The sequence below is a fragment of the Gadus chalcogrammus genome, chromosome 6 (genome assembly GCF_026213295.1).
Source record: "Gadus chalcogrammus isolate NIFS_2021 chromosome 6, NIFS_Gcha_1.0, whole genome shotgun sequence".
NCBI lineage: Eukaryota > Metazoa > Chordata > Actinopteri > Gadiformes > Gadidae > Gadus > Gadus chalcogrammus.
The window spans coordinates 6317665-6335804 of NC_079417.1; the positions used below are offsets into that span (position 1 = coordinate 6317665).

Genomic DNA, 18140 nt, shown 5'->3' on the forward strand with positions numbered 1-18140 from the left:
GCTTCGGAGTCGTTCGCTGCTGTTCTCCAGAGTTTCGAGGTGTTCCGAGGGGACATTCGTTGTAACGGGGAGTCGCTATAACGCTCCCAGGGCATTATGATCGTCATTATCATGGGGGTGTCAGGCTGCGGCAAGTATGTGTACGGTATACATCATCGGCGTATAGTAAACAAGGTTCCGTAGTGTGATTGCAGCCATTATTTAGAGTTAAGATGTTCACCTGAGCAAATGAGGCCACCTGTAATAGTGACCACGTGATAACAATATGCTGTAAGCCCATTCTATTAATTACGATGATATTGTGATTTACATGTTACGTAAGGCACAAGTTGACCTCAAGTGCCAAATTATAAAACAGGAAAAAACATATTGCATGACTATATAATTATCGTTATGTAATGAATGGGAAAATAATAAGCACATCTGTTTTGCCTATTCTCTTCTAGATCCACACTAGGAACCTTACTCTCAGAAAAGGTGAGATTTTCCTTCAACACTCCTGTTGCTGTTGCTGTTTCCCCTTAACCACAGCTGGTCTGTGAATGTCTATGTTTACAGCTGGGCTGGCCGCTGTATGAAGGAGACGACTTCCACCCTCCAGAGAACATCGACAAGATGGCTCGCGGGGAGGCTCTCACAGACCAGGTGAGCTACTCACAGACCAGGTCAGATGCTCACAGAGCAGGTGAGCTGGCCGGGGGCAGAGACAGCACCAGGCTTGCAGTTGTCTCAAGGGCCCCGCTGTCTGCTCTCCCCACTCAATGGCTTCCTCAGCAACCTGAGTGTGTGTCACAGTGCCTATGGCTTCATAAACCTGATGTCCCATAAGCAAGATCGCAGCCAAAAATTGTTCTATCTGGGCTGACGAAGTCCATTGATGAATAGTTGCAGTCTCAAAGGGGTTCAAGTATCAGCCCTTCAAATGAACAATGTTTTCGTTTCTACACATAGAGCAGAACGCTCATATTGACGTGTTACTTCAGGTGAGGTGCTTTTTCTGATATGATCTTTCAGAATGTGTTATTCATGCCATTAATGTAATATCACATGGAAACACAATACCTTCTGAGCGGAGGATGACAGCTGGCCGTAAAAGGTGTTTTTAGTAATGACATAACCAAAGCTATCGTTTGCCAACATATATTTTGATGCCATCTGGCAGGTACGAACAGGCGTGGGGACAATCCGTAATCCAAAATAATCATTTTAATTGCCTTTCAAAATAATTATTACCACGACAAGAGCACCCAGGTGTACATTTGAGAGTTTTATTTTATGGCAGAAAATTGAATGGCAGCCATTGACAGAAGTGTTGGAAACTTGCAGGTTTTTGTTTAATAAAGCCTTTTTGTCTCATACTAAAGATTCAACCTTATCGCGAATTTGACAGTCTGCGTGTCAAGTTGGATTGCATGTTCGATAGTAGTTTAAATAAGCCTGTTTCTTGACCTCCATGTCTGATGTTTAATTTTCTATATTTGGTTCTTTTCGGGGACCTTGGTTTAGGAAGGTCATTGTCCATCAGCGACATTAGGCCCAATATGTGCCAAAGCAGGGAGTTATATTACCTGCTCAGGCTCAAGGATCACTAAGTTCACCCCGAGTTATGCATTAACACTGCTGAAAGGAGTGTTGTCAGCTATTTTTTTTATTATTGCTGAGTATACTTCTCTCTTATACGCATACGTTTATGCCCGCAATATTTTTCAAAACATGCTAACCAAGCTAATGCCACCAGACCACCTATCTTAGCGTAGGTAATACACAAGCGCTCTAAACCCATCCACTGTATATTTAATGTCATGCTCATTTTATAGCCATATTTATTCATAGTGGCTATTTGCTCCTTGTCAAATCGCAAAATAATGTTGTACTCTCTCCTTGCCAAGGCAGATAGCTGCTGTTTGCATTGTTTTTGCTTAGGCTGTACAAAATGTATCCCTCTGTGTTATCTTCTAAGGTAAGCTTTCTGTTCCCCATGGCTAAGTGTACCAAAGGTTGGTATCAGTTGTACGTACAGACACTCAAGTGAGTCCCGAACATTTTGTCCAGGGCTAAACCTCATCTTAGGAGTTCACGAAGACCAACAATACAACAATTCAACCCCCTGCTCTTTGGCATAAATCAAATGTTTATGCCAGAGTCGTAATGTTATCGTTCATGTGTGGTCCTTCTGTCACCAAATTCTCCCAGGACAGATTCCCGTGGCTCCATAAGCTCCACCAAGCCACTGTCAAGTAAGAAAAACTATCTCGCCAAACTCTCCCCATCGCACGCAACCCTTCCTCCCTTAACCTCTCCCCACTGTCAGAGTAACAGTGAACATTGTAAGTGTGATTCAGATCAGTTTGGATGTGAACATGTTTCCCCCCCCCCCTCTGTAGAGCAAGGCGATCGTCCTCTGATGCCATCGTGGTTTGCTCAGCCCTGAAGAGACTCTACAGGCTGATCCTTCTCCATGGCCGCCAAGCACTCACTTCCTCTTCCTGTTCGGAGCGAGAAGCCCTGCCTCCGTCCCTGCCCGGGGTTTACTTCCTCTTCCTGAATGGCGACTATGAGCTCATCCACCAGAGGATGGTGGCCAGAAGTGGACATTACATGCGGGCGGACATGCTGCAGTCCCAGTTCTCTGCTCTGGAGCCACCAGGAGCTGAGGAGAGGGTGTTGACCGTGGACATAAGAAAGGACATCGGGGACATCGTCACAGAGGTTGTGAATCTCCTCAGCCTCAGGGCTCTCCCTTGAAGGGGTTACCAAGGGAACAGACCATAATCGCTCAGTGAGTGTTCACTGGGAACTGCTTGGAGAACTAGCGTGACACATGCAGAGTTGGGTTTTCCCTCCTTGCGTCCTGACCTCAGCAGTGTGCCGGAGGGCAAGTGAATACTTGAGTTAATTATTAATGCATTTGTTTTCGAAAAATTATACTGACTTACTTGAATTTTCACATCCTTTCCATTTGTAAAAATCACGAGATCATGCAACTGAGGTAATTGGACAAGCTGTGTGTGTGTGGTTGCGTGTGTGTGTGTGTGTGTGTGTGTGTGTGTGTGTGTGTGTGTGTGTGTGTGTGTGTGTGTGTGTGTGTGTGTGTGTGTGTGTGTGTGTGTGTGTGTGTGTGTGTATCACCAACATGGTCAGATGCCCTTGATGAGACATTGAACCCCAAACCCCACATAGCGAGGGGGTCCCTGTATTATGCATGCTACAGCTGCTTTTGTCCCATGAGATCATCTTCGAACCCGCAACCCAGATATTTCAGGAGCCTCTAATCCTGACAAAACCTTGAGGCTGTTCTCATATCCCACATTCAAACCATCTGAAAACACACACACAATTCGTTATTTGGGCTTATTTCTGTTATTTGTTAAATTTTTACACACCTGATCACAGATTTCGTCATGATTTAAACACATCAAAAAGAGAAAAGAATGATCAAAAGAAAGAAAAAAACATGCTATTAAATTTCACTATTGTCTTACTCTAGTCTAAGGGTTTGTTATGCCTGCTCAGCAGTTTTAGTTATTAATGTAGAATTATCAAACCAAATCACTTGGTTGTAAACTGAGTGACAAATATCAAACGTATTTTCTGCTTAAATAAGCAGTGGGTCGTGATTTGGTTACTGGCATTCAAGAACCTGGGCAAAGCTGCCCTCTGGTGTTTAAACAGAAATACTACAAACCACATCATTTAACGGATTATTAGGAAACAAGTGAAATTTGTCCCATGTGTAACCATTAACTATACTTTTAGTGGTGTGAGGTAATTACTCTTATAATGTGAGGAGTCCCATCTCTGATATCAAGGATGTCTAACTTGATGTTGGGTTTTCTGTCAAGGGAAAACTTTGCTATTAAGAGTGTCATTGTAGTTTAGTTAAAGGTTGCATAGGTGATTTGCTTTTTTGGCCATTTTTGCAAAATTACTTGAAATCCTTATCATAACCCGCTTACAGCCACTGAGTTAGAAGTACTGACACGAAAATTAAACTTGTCAATCATCTGTGGAACGGGCAGGGCTCGAAAAACTCCAGCCAATCATATCCATTGCCACCGAGTTTCATTGGACAGTAAGTACGTCAATCAAACGGTCGTACTGCACTCCCCCTCCCCCGCGCCCCGCGCGCGACCCCTTCGTGCAGTACTCGTGACCCAGAGCAAGCTCCTGTTTGTTGTTATCCTGCGGTAGCTACTGGAACTAGTTAATCCACATTTGGACCTAGCAGTAGAAGACAATTTCCATGGCAGACAAGACGCCACCATCCCCACCACCACCACCACCAGCAAAGAGAAGGAAAACTCTTTTTCAGAGAGTAATTGATAATAAAAACGCTGAAAGAGAAAAACTGAAATCAAGAATAATCCTAGGCGCTGCTTTCGAACGTTGGCGGCAACTGAAGGACGAGAAGGGTCTAAAAACCGATGCTTGTGTGGCGGTTGACCTAGTTTCAAAGTTTATACCGTTTATACTCGGTAATACCGGTGTGGAGACGAGTGTATTACTCGGTGTGAAAATGTCCACACCGCGGCAACCCTAGTGAAAACCAGGACTTCCAATACAATTATATGAAACAAACATACATTTTCTAAAAATAGTAATGATTTATGTGACCGTTTAATGTTTATAACATCTGGTGCAACCATAGCAGCGAGAACGTATTCTCAGCAGGGGGTGCTGGGAAAAAAAAAACTCAGCCTGCACTAGACTCGCAACTCGTTACATTGATAAAAAAAGATGTATAGCAGCGCAGCTCAATTACACCAGTGCATGCGCGCACAGTTGAAAATCGATCGTTCACATCCAGCTGCTCACAGAACAAGTTTAGCGCACCACCGCTACCCTCACACTTTTTCATATAACCTTTTTTCAGCACTAGGTCATATGAGCATTAAATAAATGCTGCGTCTCAAAATGCCTTGGACAGCAGCGAGGATGACTCGCTTTGCCACGGGCCGAAACAGTTCGGAGCGACCACAGCCAGAGCGAACACAGCGGGGCAGAGGAGTGTCAGGAATAGTCTTTGGTGTACACATCAGTACGGCCTATTTGCACTACTGTTTAGTGGCAATGCAGTGTTTTATTCGATGCCTTTTTATTTTCGTATATTATTTCAATGAATACAATTTATTTATTCATAAAAACCGGATCTGGTCTTCAAATCTTTTTTCCAAATATAGGTCGTCTTACAATGGGGTTTGTGTTTATATTCGGACCAATACGGTACAGCGGGCGCTCACATGACGTTAAGCATTTCCTGGTGCATAATGTGACGCTTCAGAAACTAAAATCCCGTTTCTCCCCGTTGAACCGACAACACATAACCGGCGTTTTCAGAAATCTCCACTCTGGCCGGAGTTTTTAGAAATGATCGTTTTCTGTGATAAGACAGGGCCTCGGACAGGGGGTGTTGCAGCACCCCCAGCACCCCTACTTCCCGCGGTACTGGGTGCAACTTACAGCTGAATGTAGTGCCATGTTGTTAAACGAAAACCTACGCTAGCCTGGCTCGCGCATCTCTGTTCGCGCTCGTGCATGATTGCGCGTCCAGGTACTTGGAATGGGTGGAGTCAGAGTCAGCGTTGAAGGAGAGGGGGTAGGACCATTTGAGTTGTGTATTTTCAAAATCTGCTGGCGTTTCGCAAATCACCTACCCAACCTTTAAGTTCATAGTGCACAGAGGTAAATAATTGAAATTCCCTTACACGAATAGCAGCAAAACATTACATTTGGCCTCAGACAATAAATGCAAACATATTCATCCTCATATGCAACCAGTTATATGTCCTGTAATACATTGATATCTGTATGTAAATAAGATAACACTTCTGTGTGTGTGTGTGTGTGTGTGTGTGTGTGTGTGTGTGTGTGTGTGTGTGTGTGTGTGTGTGTGTGTGTGTGTGTGTGTGTGTGTGTGTGTGTGTGTGTGTGTGTGTGTGTGTGTGTGTGAGAGAGAGTGCACTGTCAATCTGTAAAGAATTCCGGTTCCAGGAGTGTGGACAATGTGTGTGTACAGTAGGCAAACTGTATGCAGACAGGAAGCAAGCAGGGCTGCTCTCCTGCCTCTGAACGTTGAACCTGAAGTTGTCTGTTGGGCCTCAGATCCCTGAAGCTGAGAACACTGGGTAGCTCCAACTCCTCTACTGGATGTCTTCACTCTGGACTCTGCACAGAACATATTTAGATCAGGGAGGGGGATATACACACATTGTAAGTACGTGTGTCTGTATGTGGACGAAGAATGTCATCAAAATCCTTGAATGGTCTTGATTAATCTCCAATTCAAGACTATCAAAAGGCATCCATAAATGTATCCATCAAACCAAATTCTTCAAAAGTAAATTATTGGGTAATAAACTGCAAGAAAAGGTAAAAAACAAAACAAAACGATTCAATAAAGCATAAAATAGAATTCAAATACAATATAAATATAATGTTTTGGTTATAAAGTACAATACAAATAGAATACCAGGATAAAGTACAGAATATAAGGTACAACAGAAAGAAGAGAAATGTACACAAGGAGCAGAGGCCAACCTGTTGACTGGTGTTGGCCAACATCTGCAGCATCTGCTGTACAAACTGCATCTGCTGCTGCTCTGTCACCATGGCCCCCTGGGGTGCATTTGCTGGCGGGCTGTCTATGTAGGAGTCAGCAGGATTAACGCCAATGCTTTCCAGATCAGCACTATGGGAAAGACATCCACCAACACAATGACTCCACCTCCCCATGCGTAGTTGGAAAAGTACAAAGCAGCACTTGAATCAAATTAAAGGTTGTTTTTTTTCACCTCTCGAGGTGGTAATCCATCCTTGCGCATGATTGAGTGAAAGTGGTGGATGTTGATAATACATATCTACTTGACAAAACAGCTATTCAAACGTATTGATCACATTAAAGAGGCTGAACCACTAGCTCATTAATAATTACCAGTAATCCTTTGACTGTTAAAGTAAGTGCTTATCCTTTGAGGGTCGATTTAAACATGGCATTGATTTAAGGTCTGAGTTATAGTCTCTGCTGACAGCTGTTTGCTCTTTCACCTGGGTACCAGAGCCGGGGCTTCTGAGACGAGGGTCTGTAGGCCGTGTTGGATCTGAAGCAGAGCCTCCATCGCCCTAGGGTTCAACATGGCCGCCAGCAGCTCTGGACTCTGCATCTAAATGGTTCACCAATCACAGCGCAGAGATTCCCTTACCCCAGCATGGTTCCATTGTTCATAATGGCTAATAACATCTCAGGACAACTTCACAGTCAAATATACTATTCAAAGTATATCTGAAGAAGGCATGTCAGAAATGTGTTCAATCATATACAATTACATTTCCAATCATGTTAATCCTTTTCAGCCAAGTATGAGAATGACTCCTCCATGAGTGGTCACCTGTTGCAGGAACATTGGAAGCTGTTCTCTGATTTGCTGCTGCAGCTGAGGATTCCCTGAGAACAACGGGTGGCTCAACAGCATCTGAAACAGCATGTACACTAGACCTTATTACTGTGCGTTTGTGTGCGCGCGCTATAATGGATTAAGAGATCCATGCAGGCATACTCCACCTGTGCGGCCAAGTCCTGGTTCTGAGAGAGGGTGTCCAGTATGCTGTTGACATGGGGCCCTGAGAGCAAGCTCTCCATCAGACCTGGACAGGCACAGATATGCTCCAGGAGAGACTGCATGCCTGCAGTCACACAGAGGGGGTGATAGTGTGGTAGTGGTTATGGTTTGTCTACCGCCTAGCAGAAAGGCTCCCGGTTAAAAAAGACAATGTCTTCAGCTTCCTTGTGATGCCTAGCTACCACTTACGTGCTCATTCATGACATACATCTGAATTCACTGTAGGTGACTATGGATATAAGCCTCTGCTAAATGGCTAAACAGTGATCGTAGTATTTAACTTTAAACAAAAAAACATTAATTAATAGATGAAGAAAACATGGAAAGTGAAACAGAAATCCCCTTAATCTCCTTTAAGGAGACCAAGTTGAAACATAGTTACATTTTGTGTTGTTGAATACAAATGATATATCCTTGCCTCCAGAAAAGGGGTCCTTCGAGGCAGGATTTACAGTGGGTGTGTCCGCCATGTTGGTGAGGGGCTCTGTTGAATGCCTGTACAAGGGCAGTGGCAGTTCCTCATCTCTGATTGGCTGGGATTCCCCCGACGATGAGGTCACTAGAGGGTCTCCTCTGGTCTGAATAAGAGCAAGAGGAGAACAGCAGAGCCCAGGGACTATGAGAGGGAGTCCGAGCATGAAGGCCACTCTAAATATAACAGCTTCACCTTGACATGACTGGCATTGAAGGACATTGTCAATCCTGAAATCAATGTCTGTCTGTCTGTCTGTCTGTCTGTCTGTCTGTCTGTCTGTCTGTCTGTCTGTCTGTCTGTCTGTCTGTCTGTCTGTCTGTCTGTCTGTGGGTGAGCACCTTTACACGCAGAGGGCTGAGGGATCGCTCCTGTGAGTTCATTTTAGTCCGCTGAAGTGAGTCGGCAGGGGCTGGTTCCCGGTTTGTTAGGCCACAGTTCATGTTCCTCATCACTTCCTGTATGATGTTGGGGTTGTGAGTGAGCTCCATCATCTGGGGAACGACATGGTTTCATCACTTCACGTACAAACACGAGAACAGGATAGATACATTTGACAGGGCTTCCTACTGTAGTTCAATATAAACAACGTACAACCAAAGTATCTTAATTCCACTACAAGCATGCGCATACTTCCACACCTAGCAGAAAACCAGTTTGCCAAACGTGTTACCCATCTATAAATAGACGATTCAGAGTGGTCTATTTATAGATCATTAATAAACCTTTGTATGAAAGTAACTTTAACCAAACAAAAATAACAGGATCTCAACAGGATTTTATTTCATCTCACGTCAATGACTTGTTGTACAAACACACAGAGACAATCAAAATCGATTGACTTTAGACCCATGAACCCCCAACAGCCATTAGTACCACTTTCATCCAGCCAACCAAACACATGTGCCTGGCCTCAACCATTCGTGACCCCTGACTTCTGAACCCTTGAGCCGGCCTACCTGTGCGATGACATCCGGGTCATCCATCATGTCGGCCACCTCTGGGCTGGTCTGGAGGAGCTGCAGGATTAGAGGGTTGGACAGGAGGAGCTGTTTGGTGAGCTGGGGGCTGGAGAGGGCGCTCTGCACCAAGGGGCTACCCAGGAGACTGCTCATCAGCACCGGGTCGGAGAGCAGCTGTCGCTCCATCTGGCTCTGGAGAGGCTGGAAGAATCCCGGAGCGCTGACAAACGGACCCAGGCTGCCCAGCTCTTCCACTGAGGTAGAGGGAGGGGGTCAGAGCGTAAAGGCTCAGTCCTGGTTCCACGTCGACGCAACGCAATGATGACGCAGACGCTTCGACGCAGTCGGGAACCTGTCTTGGTTCTCTTGTCGGGTTTTATGCGTAGACCAATCACAGCCCTTGCTGCTGCGTCGCCGCGACGCAAGGTCAACATTTTTGGGAGGCGCACGTCAGGCCCTTGCATGCAGGTGGAAGCAAGGAGGGTCGGCAAGGACGTGATGGCTCTGTAAACCCCATTGCGTTGTGTCGACGTGGTAACATAACTAAGCCTTAAGACATCTCACGCCTTTGTGATACAAAGCGGGATAGGACAGTATCGCAGGGCGAAGCATGGGGGACAGGATGTGAGTGGATTGTAGGATTAGACTTGTCTGGCAGGAGGTTGGTGATGGGATGGGAGGTTAATTAGTAATTAGAAAAATGTATATTATATACGTACAAGTTGGAGTTTAATGCATTAAGGCGTGAATAATTCCACAATTAGATTTGTTGTTAAAATGTACAACATAAAAGAGAAAGAAAGAAGGGGAAGGGAGCTTCCAGATTCATGATGACCAGTGATCCACCTAACTCGAGCTAATATAAGCTACATCGACGGGAGAGGAGTGGAGGGAGTGTAGTGTGTCACAGAGTGATGGTGAGGGGGTTTGTAGAAGGTGGAGATGGATTGGCGAGAGCAAGTCAAGAGTGATGCAAAAATACAATTTGAGACAAAACAAGTGAGGTGATAAAGAGTAAATCTTGTTGGAGAATCCTACCAAGACAGAGAGGAGAGGTGGGTGAAGGGGTCAGGTTATCAAGGGTAAGGTGATCAATCTCTAGTTCGTGGTCTGTTCTGGAAGCCACACTCCAGGAAGCTGGTGTAGACACAAGCTCTGGACTGAGGAGGAAGAGCAGTCGATCAGAACAATCAATCAGAACGATTAATAAAATTATAGACAGCCTGGAGTGACCTATAGCCCTAAAGTGTGTAGGCTACCTGATAAACATGTTGAGGTTGACTGTTCCGTCGTTTCCTTTATGCTCAGTTATCAGGTCTGACCCACGGAGAATGTTACCGGAGTGGATGAGCACGAGTTGCTCTTCGGTGGTCCCCAATCTCTTCGCGACACACCTTTTCAACTTCACACAAGGAGCATCCATCCACACCCACACCGTATTATTAGTTAGTTTAACATGTCCACGACAGCTGCAACTCCAAGTATGATTGATCCTGCCAAGACTTTTAATTATCCTCACAACATACAATAGTCATAAAAGTAGGTTATCTTGGCATGCTAATAGTCTAATAGCTCAAGCAACATCAACATAGACAAACGCATCAACTGATTAAGGCTACATTAACTGTCTTTGAACAAACTCAGTTTGATCACGCATCGGCGTGTCCGTTTACCTGGCTTACGGTGCAGTTTACCCCGACGGCGAAATCATTTATCGCTATAGTGGTCTTCAGGGTCACCCGAAAGCTGTCTGAGAACAGGCCGGCCGGTCCCTCCGCATCCTTCACCTTGCCAGCCATCCTTGCCCTGTCCCAGATGCAGTCCGTCTTGGCCGAACGTGGGGCGCAGCATTAGATGCGTCTGTTCAGTGACTCGACAGAATGGAAGGGACTCATGCCAAATTTAAGTGGCTGCGCAAGTTCAACAGCCTATTATTTTCTGTAGGATTTTTTATTTTATCTTTTTCATTTATTATTTCTAAATATACGTTTGCCTTAATTTATTTCATACAAAAGGTTATTTCATTCCTGCTTAGACAATTAAGATTCTCTTGTCTTCCTACAGGCATGGAGTTGTGGTTTTAAGTTGCCACTCGAAGAAAAAGATATTTTGTGATTAAGTACTTTAACCCGAACACAGACACCCACTTCACTGTAAAGTAGTTTTATTAACTTCATAGTGGGATAAGGAAAATAAACAATTTGGCATAAAGCCAAGGGTTTCAACCAGAGATGTCATGGGGATGCCTTAGCATCATGTTTGCAGGATATAAGGCAGCGCGGGATAACATACCACCTAACAAACTCAACAGAGCATTGTTTAAAAAAAGATTTAAATAAAAAAACAGCTATTGATGCCAATGGGTGGGCCATGAAATGTCAGATTTATGTGCTAAGAGTGGCATGCATAGTTTGCTGACATGACAGAAATAAAATTAACAACCCAGAAGGGAGGGGGGAAAACATTTTTTTCTCTCGAAACAAATAGGAGAAATAAACGTCAGCAGCGTCTTCTTCATGTATTTGTCCCGGGGGACACATTCAGTGGTGGACTCTTCATAGATCACACTCGGAGCCCTTCTTCCCCCTCTTGTTCCCCTGCCAAACACAAAGACAACAACATGTTAGGATTTGACGGGACTGAATTTGGATATACGTCATTGAAGAGCAGGAAGGGGTTTGTCATCTCTAATATGCCAACAGGTAGGGGACGGACGGAGGATCAGCCCACTATCTTTCGGCTGACAGTTGAACAGCCCAGCCTCCACACTACCCTGCACCCCGTTTAGATTATGTTAACGATAGATAATAATGCCAACGTCAAGTATTCATACCTGATGTTTGGGTTGATCCGTTTGCAGTCCTTTCACTTTAGACTTCTCTTGTTCAAGGGCCGCATGCAATAGTGTTACCTGAAGAATCAAACAACCAAAAAACAAATTTTATTCAGCATACATTTGGAGCAGCTAGGATTGACTACATGGCCCGGAGTCACTATGATACAATGCCATACAAATCAAAAAATATGAATAAACCATAAATGGCTGAACAAATATCCTCTACCCACTGCTAAAAGGGCCAGTAATAGTCAATTTAAGATTGCAAACCGGATGACGTTATGCTTCTCCATACACACCTGTGAAGACAGTTCCTCTTTGATATTCAGCAGCTCATCCACATGGAGGAGTATTTCTGCTTTATCTTTCACTGAGAGAAGAAAAAAAATCTTTGAATAAGACTCCTTTTTTGAGCCATAATTTGCAATACATGTCCTACAAGAGCTTTTTGGGTGCAGTGACGACGCATTTTCAAACTCACTCTCTCCCTGCTGAAGCATCTTGAGTAACTGTGCGTTTCTTGCCTTCACCTCTTTGTATTTAACCTGCACAATTGGAGTGAAGAGGGATATATCAAATTTTTAACATAGGACGGGTAAAACACTTTTTAATTCTGAACCGGAAATCTGAAAAGAATTCAATCAAAGTGCCAATAGAAACATTCAGTGCTGCGATGCTCACCTCCCATTGGGAGATGGTGGTCTTGAGTTTCTCGATCTCCTGGTCCTTCTTCTCCAGGTCGTCCATCAGCTGTTCCGCCCTGGGGTCCTGTGGAGACGGCACACGTACCATAGCAATTAAACAATCATAACGCACTGGCTCCTAGAGGGACTCTTATATTTACAACTGTTTATCATTCGGCTAAAGTGACAACCCTGGCGCTGTAGCCAATACATCAGACACACAGACACACAGACAGACACACACACACACACACACACACGATGGGTCGGTCGCGAACAATTCGGTCAGAACGAACGAATCCCGTAAGTGAACAGAGAGAACTGATTCCCAAAAAAAGAGAACTGATTCCTAAATCTTTAAACATATAACAAAAATATGGTCACGTAAATAAAATATACAAACAAACAGCTTTGTCTATCCACAACCTTATATTGATTGAGTCTAAATGATTCAACAAATGAGAGTTCTACAGCAGGTAGCAATCGCGTTGCCATGGCCCATGGGTAAACAAATGATAAGGCACCACCACACAAGTTAACTAACGATCGCTGTAGGCTTCAATATAATGCAAGCACTTTATGTTTTCTTTTTATTTTGTTCTACATCACAATTGCATGCTTTAATAAAGTATTCTTTTGTGAAGCACGATGGTGCTTCACTGCTTATTAGCGCTTCTTGGAAGACGCAATTTAATTCTTACTCCAACCCATTATGTAAAACTGATATTTATGAGAAAAAAAAAGCATGTATGTGCTTTATATATTATTCTTAATATTAACACTTAACCTGGGTAATTTCACCAGAACATTAGAAAGTACCATGCTACATGAATGTTGATTAACATTTATTCCATCATTTTATCATTCTATGCCAAATGAAGTAACAGACCATCTCTCTTAACGAACGAATCAAACGAACGAATCGTGATAGAGAGCGTAACTGAAAGAACTGATTCCCGGAAAAGAATCATTTTGCCCATCCCTAGTGTGCATGCATATGTGTTGTTCTACATCTAAGAAGAATAATGATCAGATACTCGACAAGGTGTGCGTTAGTGTCAGGCTCACCGGTTCGTGTTCCGTGGAGTTGTTGGCCTCTTGGGCCGGGCTGGTAGAATACTGTTCTTGCCGTTTCTCCCTCTGGACGATTTTGCTCACGTCGTCCTCCAGCTTGTTGAAGAAGCGCTCGTCTTGCGCTGGCCCGACATTGGCTGCTCCGCTTCCCTGTTTAAACGAGTTGACCTTAACATTCTGAAAATACCTCAGAATGTGTTCCTCAAGCTGTAGAGACTGACAGAATTTGCTCCCAACTCCTACAGAAAAGCTGTCGTTTTTTCATTGGCAGGTTGATTAATCAGGTTATATACAAATAACCAGAAAACTGCTCACCTCCTTCTCTTGCTTTTTACCAAGATTATCTGGAAGACAAAATAAATGGTGTCAATATTCAATATGCATATTCAATATAAATAACATTTATCCAATGCAAATACAATAAAAATGTCATTGATAATCTGTTAATCTCAATCACGGTGTATGACACAATGATCAATTATAATTGTATTTAATACTACTACGTTATCATGATTACAACCAAGCAGATGCAGAGCAAATGCAGCAGGTAGTCAAAAGTTAAGGGAATTGATCTGCCTTGACCACAAAACAAGATCAGCTCAATTATGAAATGCACCAGATTGCAACAGACCCCTCTGGGAATAAAGGGTACCCCCACCAGCCGGGGGGTGGGGCGGGGAAGGCCCAAGGGTACCCCCACCAGCCGGGGGGTGGGGCGGGGAAGGCCCTAGCATCCCCTCACCTGCAGCGCCGTCACTTTGGAAGTTCTGCAGAGAAACCGTCTTCTTGTCTTTCCCTTGTTGACCCTTCTTCTTCTCCTTTTTCCCTCCTCCCTCCTTCCCTCGAGACTTGGGTGACGATGCGTCTGTCGTTTTCTGTTGGACGGAGAAGGTGTGAACGACCAGACTTGACCTAGTTACATGGCTAAGTGAGCCGATTAATACAGCTAAACTATCAAGTAGTTTTGAGCTTAACATTTTTATTCGTCAGCCTAACTTTGTATGTATTCTTCAAGGCCCCAAAAATACACATTCTTGGACATTTTGGGACATTGTGTGCATGGAATGGGTTTTCAGGACCGGACTCTAGGGGGCAGCATACAGTATGTATACAGTATATATACAATATACAGTATGTATACAATATACATGGTCAATATGAATACATTCTCAAGAGGCTGGTCGATTTATTAACATATATTAAGGAAGGTTTTTAGCTCTAAAGTATTAGCCTATATACTATAGTGATCCTATAGTGTGGGTCATTAGTTTGTCTGTCTGACATACCTGATGTTTTTGTTGCTCAAAGAAGTCCTGTTTGCTCAGAATCAAGGCCTTTTCCAAGTCTGCCTCATAAAGTTCACTGGTTATCTAAAGAGGAGCACATACACAACTGCTCATTAAGAAAGCATATAAGAGCTCAAGCTTGATATAAGGGCATATACATCTGTCCTTTTACAACATGCGTGATACGCAGGATTTCTCCACCAGGCTCAGAGAGGAAAGTAGCAGGGGAACAGCGGCACATTATGCACAATGTCACGTTATTTTCACTATGTTCATTTTAAAGTATTGTGGTAGACCTCAGCTCACCCAATCACTGAAGAAACTATAAATTCATTCTCACCTTGAGAGCAGTCGTTCCAATAAGTGGAACATTTAATGACCAACTCAAAAAGCACACGATTTAAATTACAAACACCAACTTAGTCATAAGCCTGGTTTTGATATTGAGGACAGCGATGGCCTATATTTTCAACAGAGAATAACAGCACACTGCACTGCAGACTGAATACTGCCTGCATTTATCCAAGACATAGCTTAAGGCCTGATGAATCAAACAATACAATTCCATGCAGGGGGAAATCTGGTTAGGCAGGGTCACCAGGTTACTAGGGCTGTCAAGTTCTGGTTGGTTGGAATTTGTTACTCAATTCACATTGGACGGACAATCGCTGATGATAGTTTCATAAGGAAAAAAACTCTTCTTAATCCATTATTCCTGGGGTGCATAATATGCAGATCAATGTATTTTATTGTTGAATGATGAGCTGTATTGTGTTAGAATTTAACTAATGCGTTATAACTCGCCCGACTTAAGGATGACCGCTAGTCTACTTAGTGAACATTGACAACTATTTTACACCATGCCAAATAAGTCGTTGTAGGCATTTGGTTAAGAAGGACGACATAAAAGTGTGTTGGCTTTTAAAAAATGGTAGGCATAAGTAATTCTCGAAGCATAGCACCCGATATGCTTTGAGTATGAACATATCAGACATGACAACTTGGACACATTGCAGCGTCATTCATGAGTGGATCTGGAACCCACTGACTCCCTCCATACAGCCCTTAGGTGATATTTAGGCTAGCAGGTAGAGTGGGGTGCACTGCGGCAGATTAGGTTAATCTAGAGACAAAGCTCAGATTTTCATTTCAACCAATCAATGTTTAGCCTACCATGATCCTCTTTGGTTGACTACAGCCCTATAGGTTACAGTGGTGGTTATCCTGTTGACACCTTACCCGTATAATCTCGTCTTCATAGCAACAGGTTAGGTTTATGGAAGTTGAGACATTTGACGAGAACAACTTTTATTTCTACAAATCAAGACCGACTCTTTAGGATCACCGTCAACAATATGATGTGGATATATCTGCGAAATAAGAGAAGTTCCCTTGGCAGTCACGTCTACTAAACGGGATGAGAATCTGGGAAACTGGGTTCCGTAAACCTCCTTCTGTGCTTAAATGGCAGTTAAGAACCCTGGTTAGTAACGGCAGTAACCAGGGTTCCTGTGTGCACAGTGCAACGTACTGACACAGACATCATGTGTCAACATGGTGAGTGAAGGGGGCTTCCACATCTCGTACCTGCTCATCCCTCTGCCTCCACTGCTGCCACCCTTCTGGTGGTGGAGTACCCTGGTCACCTAACCCTGGATTCAGAAGCACATTGGCTACACTCTGAAGGGTCGGTGGTTGGGGTGAAGGTTTTTGAGGGATCTTCTTGAATGCCAGACTTCTTAACTAAAATGGGAGAAAATAAATAAAAATAAGTTTGACATCTTGACAAATCGGCTCCAGTCTGAATCTAGTGTAAACATGATTCTAGAAAGCATCCTTTTAACATTGCATAGTGTTAAGGTACCAATACGTACAGCTTTGAATACATGAATAGGTTAGAATCAGCGAATGAATCACATAATCAAGTTTTATTTATTCTATCAACCACCGGTTGGCAGTAAAACTGCAGTGTGAGCAACCTGTGGTAATAAGGCTCATCTACAATGTAGGCCTACCTATTCGTGGCTTGTTCTCGTCCTTACCTCGTTCACTTCACACTTTTGTTGGTCCTTCATTTTCTTCTTCTTATCTTTCTTCTGGTCGTTTTTCTGAGTCGTTTTGCCAGCTGCCGTGGTCTTACCCGGTCTGTTCTTCCCAGACGAGTCGCGACCGGCTTTGCCAGTGCTCTTACCCTCAGAGTCCGAATCAGAGTCGATTTGCAGCAGGGCGAACCGGGACGCCGTGGTGGGGACATTGATCATTGTAGACGATGCCATTGATCAAATGTAGGTAGCAAACTGTTCACAAAGACAAAAATACTGTGTGAACCTCCGACTACACCGAACCACACGTGTGGGAGGTACAATCGTTCTGGAATGAAGCAAGTATGTTCTAACGTTAACAATAAGGTTGATGTATAAACCTGACGTCAAGGCCAAAGTCTTTCGGTTTCATTTACACCGATATTGATGCGATATCATAAAACGCAGCTAGCATTACATCACATTTAGCCCCGCTAAGCAACACATCGTTAGCCGGACAAAGCTAACCAAACAAGTGGAGAACAGGCTTAATGAAATCAACCACAAACACGTTCACCGTTTTAAAATGAACACGTACTGCAGCACTACTCGTTAAGTATTTTGGATGTCATACCCGTGACAAATTGTTGGTGAAAACCTACTTTTAGTTGTGAAAGAAAGTGTCCTGTTTGTAACTAACACGTTCAGCAGTGCTCGCCAGAGGAGTATGTACAGCAAGCCGGGTGGACCAAAAACATGCCCATGTCCCGGTGTATGTAAATTGCTATTCGATTTTGTTGCAGAATGCTGTGATATTATCTTAACAAGTAAAACAGAGTCAGAAAAAAAAGTGAGAAAGAGAAAACAATTATTTAAACCTCACAACAGAATTAAATTGAAAACAAAATTGAATACTTGAATGATCTAAATAAGAAACTAGGAGTTCCCAAAATTACCCAACACCGCTATGAACTCCCATAAATAAGCAAACTAGGTCAACATATCAATAAAAACAACCAACACGTTAGTTATGTTTTTTTAATTTAACAATCAAACCATATTTTAACGTTACAACATAACACACACTTACAGTGCGTACTCACATCAATATGTTCTGTTGTGTGCATTTTAAATGCTAGTCTACCTAGCATTTTGAATGCTAGTTCGACACCTGTCTTTCAAATGGGTTT

General features: G+C 43.4%; 3 protein-coding genes across 9 annotated transcripts in view; 1 reads left to right on the forward strand and 2 right to left on the reverse strand.

Annotated features, from left to right (window-relative positions):
- Positions 1-6592, forward strand: part of LOC130384110 (probable gluconokinase) — a 6623-nt gene extending 31 nt beyond the window's left edge. Inside the window, exons 1-5 of one of the 4 annotated variants that reach the window (XM_056592143.1) lie at positions 1-270; positions 447-477; positions 559-645; positions 2199-2237; positions 2385-6592. The exon at positions 1-270 is cut by the window's left edge and continues 31 nt beyond it. In XM_056592143.1, the coding sequence (XP_056448118.1) occupies positions 575-645; positions 2199-2237; positions 2385-2745 (471 nt within the window). In that variant the 5' untranslated portion in view covers positions 1-270; positions 447-477; positions 559-574 and the 3' untranslated portion in view covers positions 2746-6592. Of the gene's footprint in view, positions 271-446; positions 478-558; positions 646-2193; positions 2238-2384 lie in introns of all 4 variants that reach the window. The other 3 variants (XM_056592142.1, XM_056592141.1, XM_056592140.1) reach the window with 3 other exon arrangements.
- On the reverse strand, positions 5668-10957 carry LOC130384108 (ubiquilin-1-like). The gene is made up of 11 exons (XM_056592135.1): positions 10724-10957; positions 10310-10452; positions 10089-10210; positions 9048-9304; positions 8430-8582; positions 8035-8194; positions 7559-7680; positions 7386-7469; positions 7045-7160; positions 6538-6688; positions 5668-6165 (listed from the first exon to the last, which is right to left on the reverse strand). Exons 1-11 carry the CDS (start codon positions 10847-10849, stop codon positions 6154-6156), a joined length of 1446 nt encoding a protein of 481 aa, XP_056448110.1. The 5' UTR covers positions 10850-10957; the 3' UTR covers positions 5668-6153.
- An 83-nt stretch (positions 10958-11040) lies between these two features.
- gkap1 (G kinase anchoring protein 1) lies at positions 11041-18137 on the reverse strand. 4 transcript variants are annotated; one of them, XM_056592138.1, is made up of 12 exons: positions 17613-17760; positions 16972-17226; positions 16517-16672; positions 14930-15013; positions 14386-14518; positions 13959-13987; positions 13638-13793; positions 12568-12654; positions 12368-12431; positions 12186-12256; positions 11884-11961; positions 11041-11647 (listed from the first exon to the last, which is right to left on the reverse strand). In XM_056592138.1, exons 2-12 carry the CDS (start codon positions 17203-17205, stop codon positions 11606-11608), a joined length of 1134 nt encoding a protein of 377 aa, XP_056448113.1. In that variant the 5' UTR covers positions 17206-17226; positions 17613-17760; the 3' UTR covers positions 11041-11605. The 4 variants fall into 4 exon arrangements, with proteins under 4 accessions (XP_056448113.1, XP_056448114.1, XP_056448112.1 ...); XM_056592137.1 differs by lacking the exon at positions 17613-17760 and adding an exon at positions 18054-18137 and having other exon boundaries at positions 11206-11647; XM_056592136.1 differs by having other exon boundaries at positions 11206-11647; positions 17585-17759.
- Between the last annotated feature and the right edge of the window lie 3 nt (positions 18138-18140).